Genomic DNA, 9,190 nt, shown 5'->3' on the forward strand with positions numbered 1-9,190 from the left:
ACACACTAACAAACGTAGTAAGGTAGATAGCTAGGGGGAAGCAGCCGCAAGGCACAGGGATATTAGCTCGGTGCTTTGTGACAGCCTGGAAGGGTGGGATGGGGAGAGTGGGAAGGAGGGAGACGCAAGAGGGAAGACACATGGGAGCACATGTATATGTATAGCTGATTCACTTTGTTATAAATCAGAAACTAACACACTATTGTAAAGCAATTATACCCCAATAAAGATGTTAAAAAAAAAAAATGTAAATAACAAAAATAAAGTGCCTTTTTAAAGTGAAAAAAAAAAAATGGAGCAATCGTATACTTCTCCTATTTCAGCCTAAAAAAAAAAAAAAAAAAGAAATGAAAGGAAGACATAACAAACCTACCACCAAGCTTAAGAAAACATTAGCAGCACCTCTGACAACCCATGCGCCCTGGGGGCCCCTCCCTTTCTACATCACCCCCCACCCCCTGCCCCAGAGGAAACCACTGCTCTGATTTTGTGCTCATCATTCCCTTATTATAACTATTGCACGTTATATCCTTAAACGATGTATGGTTTTGTTCTGCCTGTTTTGAACCTTTAATTTTTTTTCTTAACATTATGCTTTTGAGATTCATCCATATTGGTAATTATAGCTATGGTTTATTCATTTCACTGCTGCATAGTATCTCGTATGAACTTAGCACATTTTATTTAAACATCCTACTGCTAAAAGACGTTTGGGTAGTTTCCAGTTTGGAGCCATTAGGAGTAAAAAGACTATCAACATTCCAATCTATGTCTCTAATACACGTGCAGAATTTTCCCTAGGGGTATGGATTTAACAGTGAAATTCCTGGGCCTTAGGTAATACCCACCTTGAACTTTATTACATCAAACTGTTTTCCAAAACTGTTGTACTATTGACATTTCCACCAGCTCCACATTCCTCACCAACACTTGTTCTCACTGCAGCTTTAACTTGTACTTCACTGACTTCTAATAAAGTTGAGCATCTTTTCACATATCTTTTAGACATTTGTTTCCTCTTCTACAAGATGAGTATTCATTTTACCAATTTTTAATGGGTAATCTTATTTTTGATTCATTGGACCCCTTTATCCTGGGTGCTACCAATCATTTGTTGGTTATTTGTGTTGCAATCATATTCTCCCACTTTAAGGCTTATCCTTTCAACTTTGATGAACAAAGATTCTCCTTTTTTTTTAAATTTATTATATTTTTACTTTTGGTTGCATTGGGTCTTTGTTGCGGTGCGCGGGCTTCTCATTGTGGTGGCTTCTCTTGTTGCGGCGCATGGGTTTAGGTGGTCCGTGGCATGTGGGATCTTCCCAGACCAGGGCTCAAATCCGTGTCCCCTGCATTGGCAGGCAGATTCTTAACCACTGTGCCAACAGGGAAGTCCAATTCTCCATTTTAATGGAGCAAATGTATTAATTTTTGCTTAGGGTTTATACTTTCAGTGTATTAAGAAATCTTTTCCCACCGTGAGGTGGTGAAGATATTGCCCAATTTTTTTCCCTAAAAGTGTTTTAAGTTTTTTACTTTCATATTGATATTTTTAATCTATTTGGAATTGGGATTCAATATCATGTGTTTCTATTCAGATAACCAATTGTTCCCATTTTTTAAAAAGCTCTTCCTTTCCCCACTGACGAGCAGTGCCAATTCTGTGAATTATCAAGTTTCTGTATACATGTGGATCTGTTTCTAGATTCTCTACTCTGTTTCACTAGTCTATTTGTCCATCTCTGTTCTTAGACCCACATTGTCTTAATCACTCTAGCTTTATAATAAGACTTGAAATCTGGTAGAGCAAGTCCACCCACCTTGTTTCTCTTCTGGCTATTCTTGGCTATTTGCTCTTTCATACAAATTTTAGAATTACTTTTATCAAATTCTACTAAAAAAAATCCTGTTGAAATTTTCATTGGAATTGCATTAAATTTACATATCAATAGGGGAGATTGATATGTAAATAATATCAAGTCAATCTAGCCAGGAGCATGGTACTTTTCTCCCATTTATTTAGCTCTACTTTGGCTTTTTAAATTTTCTTCATGAAGTTTGGCCTCTCTTTTGTTATACACATATCTTGCTGTCAGTTTTATTCTAACTGGTATCATGTTTTAGGATGACTTTCCTGTTTGTTATTAATGTAGAAAGAAAAGCAGTTGACTTCAGAAGCCTACATTCAATGAACTTACTAAACTTCTTAACTTTTATAATTTATTTGTAGACTCCAGTTTTCTATGTAGATAATTATATTTTGACTTTTCCTTTCCTACCTTTATACCTTTCGCTTCTTGTCTTGTTCCACTGGTTACGATTTACAGTACAATTGAATAGAAGCTATGAGAGCAGATATCCCTCCTCTTGCTTCTAGTTTAAAGGAAATGTTTTGGGGTTTTTTTTTTTTTGCGGTACGCGGGCCTCTCATTGCTGTGGCCTCTCCCGTTGCAGAGCACAGGCTCCGGACGTGCAGGCTCAGTGGCCATGGCTCACAGGCCCAGCTGCTCCACGGCATGTGGGATCTTCCCAGACCAGGGCACGAACCTGTGTCCCCTGCATCGACAGGCGGACTCTCAACCACTGCGCCACCAGGGAAGCCCCGGAAATGTTTATTTTAAATTTGACTTGTTGCTGTGATGTTAACTATAGGTTTTCTGTAGGTACTCTTTATCAGGTTAAGGAAGTTTTCTTCTATTACTAGTTTACTATGTGCTCCTTATCATGATTAGAAGTTGAATTTAACTGAAACTATTCTGCATCTATTGCTAAGAACATGTATCTCTTCTAATATGTAAACGCAGAAAATTGTATATATATATTTGTCTAATACTGATGCTGCATTCCCAGAATAAGGCCATTGAACCCAGAACTTTTTACCTGGAGAGTCAGAAGAGGCTAAATGATATCAGAGTAGAAACTCTGCTTAAAACTGACTAAGCTGTACAAGGCTAGCCCTACTTGTTCACCTCAAGACCCTGCCTCCTCGATGGCATTGTTGCTGACTCATCCACACCTGCTCTGAGCTCTTAGAGCATTTACTACGGATGATGTTCATCTGACACTTGCCATGTGCTATTCTGTACCTGCCCCGCCTCCCAACTAGAATACAAGTCCCACAGAGTAGCAACTAGAAAGCTTACAACAAATGCTTGCCTGAAAAGCTTAAACTTATTCTTGTGGATATGGTGGCAAAACATGAGTTGGATAATAATGCCGTATCCTTAGAAAATAAGACTCCTGGACATGAGTTTTCTAGAGAGCTGCACTTTAATCCACTAACACTCACTAAAACTTAAAAATCATTCTAAACAACTGTATTTCGCACTTACTGCTTTGTGAGTGTTCTGGCCATGCTTTATATATTTCTTGACTTTAAGCATAAGTTAACTTTTTTGTTGTTGAGTACAGTTAATCATTAGGAATATCAGTTATAATAATGCTAAAGATACAGCTGTGGACACATACTGTGTGGAATGCAGAACCTCAGCTATGGCCCTGAATGAGTCTTTAACAGGGAAGGAAAAGAAAAAAAAAAAAGCTGGCATTTTCCCCCTTTGGCATTGATCTCTAGTTAACTCTCGGCAGCCAATTCACGTTTCCTCCTCCACTCTCCTACTCTCTCACCCCAGAATTACACAATGCAGAACTCTAGGATACATTTTTAGCAGTGATACTGTGAAAAGTTACCATTTCTCCAGATTACAACAACCTTCCAGCTTGTTTTTCCACTGTGGACTCTCTTCTCTGTACCTACTACTGGCTGACCTCATCACCGCCCCTAATCTCTAGGGAGAACAAATATGGTGTAGCTAACAGCACAGACTCTGGGACCAGGCTGCCTGGATTCAAACTCCAGTTCCACATTTACAGGTGAAAGTCCCACTACAAGTCACTTAACCTCATTATTCCTCAGTTTCCTCATTCATATAATGAGAATAAACATATCTCTACCTCACAAGATTGTTATGAGAATTAAATGAATTAATATGTATAAAGTGCTTAGAACACGGCCTAGCGCATAGTAAGCATTATATCTGGATTGTTAAAAAAAAAGAAAAATGGATAAAATACCACTCTCTTAACTCTCTCTCTTAAAACTACTCCAGTATTTTTCATTTTGTGTTGTGGTTGTGTTGGTGGTGGTAGTGGTATTCTTTTGTGGGAGGGGCAGTTCAGACATCACTAACTAATCCTCAACTCATCCCACCTGTCAGTGCTTCTTTCAGACCTGGAAGGGAGGGAGGATGGGGAGTGTCAAGGTTATTCATTCACTGTTCTGTTAGCCAGGCTAAAATGAGCACAGGTGAAGAAAATGGGGCTGTTTATTTAATCAGCATAACAGGAATCTAGGGACATGTACGACTGCTGTTTTCAAATATCTGCAGGGCTGGGATGGAGAACAGATAGCATTGGAAATTCTATGCAATAGCTACAGGCTCCCCATCACTGAGCATGTTTAAGCAGGGGACTGGTGACCAGATGTCAAGGATGCTGTAAGAATTTTTAAATTTAGCATCAGATAACCTTTAAGATTCCTTCTACCTGTAAAATCTTGGCAATGCTAACGTGAAGCATCAAGATGTTAACAGTCTTGTTGTGAGTCACACATCCAACGAGCTCCAGAAGGCACAGAATTCTTCACTTCCCACAGTGCTTAGCACATCAAAACAGATCTAGGTGAGGAATTCCAGCCCGGAGGCTGCGTAACCTCGGCTCACAGTAACAAAAACTTCTCTAAAGCTACGCGCATCAATTAGCTGATTCCAGACTTCTGTTGGGACCAATAAATTCAATAAAGCATACATTCCCAAATGGGATTTGGCAAAAAGATGTGTACCCGAATTAACTATCAGACGGACCTTCACTTCACCCTTCCGAGGCCGGACAAAAGCCAGCTGAAGTGAGCAGACAGGTTAAGGGGAAGGGGCCGGGTGGCCCGTGGTGAACGGGCGACTGGCGAGCCGACTCACACTCCGGGGAAAGGGACAAAGGCCTCGGGGAGAGGAGAGCACGCTGGACTTGGAGGCCGGCAGCAACGCCCCAGCCAGACTGGCCACGGTCCGGGTTTGGACTGGAGGTGCAAAGGTGTGCGGGCAGTGGGTTAAAGAGCGGCAGCGAGGAGGGCCCCTAAGCTCCAACGGAGCCCCCGCGGGGGTCCCCTCTGCCCCCGGGGAGCTGGCCTCGGGGAGCCGGGGGCCACCGGAGCTGCAGCCCCGAGGAGGATCTTGTGGGGAGGCAGGGCGGCGCACCTGTGGCCGGCACTCAGGTCCGCACGGGGCTCCCCGCCCCGCAGCCTCCGCTGCTGCTCAGCCCACTTGGCCCCGCAGCCGGATTTCGGATGGTCCCTACTCCCGCCGCTTCAACCAAGGCCAGTCCTCAAGCCCCAGACAGGCGGTCCGACACTGACGCCGGAGTCCTGGCGCGGAATGTGGGGCAGCGGCTGCCTCCCGCCCGGCCCGGCCCCTGCCGCGACAGCGACCGCCGCCATCGCGGGCCGCGGCCGGAGGGAGACGCAGGGGCCGCGCGCGCGCGCCGCTTTACCTGAGAAACCAGCGGGAGCAGCGTCTGCTCCACTGAGCGAGTTTTGATCTCGAGTCCGGAGTCGAAGGCGAGGCCAAACGGACCGGAGCCGTGCACCGCCCCGGCGGCGGCACCGCCGGCCGGGCCCGGAGAGGCGGCCATGGCCCTCAGCCCGTTGCGGAGCCCGGACGCCGTACCGCTGCCGACCCGCCACCCGCCAGCCTGCTTGCGCTCCGCAGCTGCGATCCACCCGCGCCGCCCGAGGCGCCACCCCGCTGGGCCCGCCCCCAGCACGGGCCCGCCCACTCTCCGCCTCCACGCGCCCCAGTCTGAAGTCCGCCCTGCAGCCCCACCCCCTAACCCTGGCCCCGCCCCTTCTGTCCTCTGTCCCCAGTCCCCATCCTGTCTCTCTCAGATCATTCCTTAGTGGGTTCCACACACGTCTCGCCCCCTCTAGAACAGAGAAACAAGATACCTGAGGGCGTCCCACGGCCACGTGGCCTCTTACCAGGGCAAAGACATCCATGCCCAGCGAAGCTTCCCATGCTCCCCAGAAGTGGCTCGTCCTAACTCCGAATTCCCCGCGATTACTGGAAGCTGCGCTGGGATTGAAACTAACTGGTAGACCGGGGCCAGAGTCAAGCCTATAGGGAAGGGCTTTTACCGTAAGACGGGAATTCTACAGGTTATAGTCTTTCTGGAGCTTCTCGAGAAGGTCCCATTTACCCCTTCCACCCTGCTCTTTTCCTAACCGTATCTTTCTCACAATTTCAGCTGGACTGAAGATGAAACTTTTGATAATGCAATCATTTAAGGAGTATCTGGGTACCCGGCAAGAAAACAGTGATTTGGGTATCTTCAGGCTACTGTTCAGAATTACTCTTCAAAAGGAAATTAAATAGAACATATGGAAAAACTTCACCTCTGCTCCACACTATTACTTTTTGAAACTACTTTTGCCCTCGTGCCTAGCGCAGAGCAGTTTCTCAACAGCTGTTCAGTAACGGAAGATCATTAGTGTGTAACTCTGACTAAACTCACTTAAGGGTAAGACTAAGAATCAAGGAGCCCCTGTGTGATGGAGATGGGAGAACCGGACACCTGTGACCCTAAAGTTTCCAGAAGCAAACCCAGGGGAGGCTGACAGAAGCACACACCCTGTGAAAGGGTCCTAGGCTTACGCAACAGACTGAGAAGCATGAAGAAATATTTTGTGAACTAGCATATTTGCCAATAAGAAACTATCAAGAGTAGAAAACAATCTGAATCTGAGCCTGGCTAGCCCACCCCTTACACCTTTGCCAGGATCATTTTCTCCATCTATAACGTCAGATTGATGAGCTGAATACCACACCAGCTCGAGGTGTCAGAAAGCTCTTTCCCAAGCACTGTTGAGATGTGTTTTAAAATACCTCCACTTGGGGTTCAGCTCCATCTGCTACTGCTGCATCGATTATCTTTGCTATTGAAGATAGCCATACCTTAGGTTTGTTTTCTTCATGCAAAACACGTGGTTCTTTTATCCAACTTTCTTTTCATTTTTGTTTTTTTTGTTGTTGTTGTTGTTTTGAGGTACACAGACCTCTCACTGCTGTGGCCTCTCCCGTTGCAGAGCACAGGCTCTGGACGCGCAGGCTCAGCGGCCATGGCTCACGGGCCCAGCTGCTCCGCGGCATGTGGGATCTTCCCGGACTGGGACACAAACCCGTGTCCCCTGCATCGGCAGGCAGACTCTCAACCACTGCGCTACCAGGGAAGCCCTCTTCAAATGAAAGCCCTCAAATGAAAAGAAACTTTCTTTTCATTTGAGTCTCACTCCCCAGCCACCCACCTCATCACTTCCGTATCTACCACAAAGCCACCTTCCCCTGGGCTCTGAGGGCTCCAGCCTTAGCCTTGGACCCTTTCACCTCTTTAAGGTGCTCAGTACCCACTCCACAGGTACATCTTCCCTTATGTAAGTTGCCCATATTTCATAAAAATTCAGTGTCGGCATTGGTGTCAAAGAAAAGGTAAGATATAAGGCCTAAGAGATGGATGTATTGGTGAAAGTTTGACTTCACTGAAGACCAAATTTCTCCACAGAAATGAGACTAAGTTTACCACCTGATTCATTCAACACAGTAATTTTATTTCAAAATATAAATACTTTACATTTACAAAGATGTTACATCAGTTGGTTGTCAAAGCAAGTTAAAGCTAAGAAACAGAGTTTGCGAGAATAAAGATGTATTGTTGTATTTGAATAATCTTTTTTTTTACCTTCAAACCATCTCTACTTTGCCTGAGAATGCAAAGATGATACATTTTCCAGAAGTTACATAAGCAATTAAAACTATATATCCAATCTTGGTTTCAAAATCAAATGGTATTTGAAATACACTCCAATCACCTAGACAAGTGGCACTGCAAAGCACAAAGCAGGGTTTTCTTTGGGATAACTACAATTGGAGTTACACTTTCTCGGTCACTGCCATAAAAAATAGTATTTGATAAGAAGCCAAAATGATGTTTAAGATCTGCTTCCATACCTTTCATAGTAAAATATGAAGCTAGAAGAAAAAGTAAGAAACCAGGTGTGGAGTAAAGAATTCTGGACTTGGAGTCAGAAGCTCTGCAACTGAATTCTGGCTCCATCATTTTGTGGTATAAACTTAAGGGGAAAATCACAAAAACCTTTCTGAGCCTCCAGTGCCTCATCTGATAATACTTACACCTGCCTGTCTCACAGGGTTGTTATGAAAGCATTCTGAAAACTATAAAGTGCCACACAAAAAAGCATTATTAAAATAATATCACCACTGTATTTGCACACTAATTGATCTTTGAAAAACTTTCAAAACTAAAACACAAATACTGATTCTACACACCATAGGTAGAAAAGAATCTCTATACTTGATGTATAGCTCTGAATGGCAAATACGTTTTCTTTCTGGCATCTCACTGAACTTTGAGATATATTACGGTTTACATGGTGGATGTACCATTCAGAATTCCATTAGGGGTGTCTTCTAAAAGACTTGTAAACTTTTGAGAGCCATGTTTCCCAAAGGACACGGAGTCCTTTGAGCTGCTCTGAAAAAAGGAGGATGGGGCGCAGTTTAAGGTCAAATAAGTCTCGTAAACACAGTCTTTGTCCCCTTATAAATTCACAATATATAAGAGCACATTAAAAACTCTTCGAAGTCCTACAGAAAGGAAACAAACTCAGCATTCCTCAATTTTAACTGAGCTTGGAGTCCCCACCCCCCCCCACATACACTTTTGTTCTCTTGTAACATCTAATAACATCCCTTGCAACTACTGCTATAAGGAACACATTTTTCCAAAAGCTACTCAACTACAAGAGAAAGGGAAGAGAAGTAGAACAATGGGCCGAGAGAAAAAAACTTACTCTGCTCTGAATTGTTACTGACTGGTCAGAAAAGACACTTTAACCTGTGGATTTGTTTCCTTCTCTAGAAATGACAGGATCACCTAATTAGATAAGGCTCATCTGGCACAGAATTCCTATGACTCCAGGATGCAGGCAGAACATCTTGATTTGTAATTCTCTTGATTATTTTTGAACTACCAAAAAAATCAACTGTTCAGTGGTTTCACATAGCATTCATATTTTTTGCAGATCCTCAATAAGTTAATGAAATGAATATATTTTAATGGCAAA

General features: G+C 43.9%; 1 protein-coding gene across 1 annotated transcript in view; it reads right to left on the bottom strand.

Annotated features, from left to right (window-relative positions):
• Positions 1–5,791, bottom strand: part of CTNNAL1 (catenin alpha like 1) — a 61,953-nt gene extending 56,162 nt beyond the window's left edge. Inside the window, exon 1 of the mRNA XM_065878852.1 lies at positions 5,545–5,791. Coding sequence (XP_065734924.1) covers positions 5,545–5,685 — 141 coding nt within the window. The 5' untranslated portion in view covers positions 5,686–5,791. The remainder of the gene's footprint in view (positions 1–5,544) is intronic.
• Positions 5,792–9,190: the final 3,399 nt, after the last annotated feature.

The sequence above is a fragment of the Phocoena phocoena genome, chromosome 6 (assembly GCF_963924675.1).
Source record: "Phocoena phocoena chromosome 6, mPhoPho1.1, whole genome shotgun sequence".
NCBI lineage: Eukaryota > Metazoa > Chordata > Mammalia > Artiodactyla > Phocoenidae > Phocoena > Phocoena phocoena.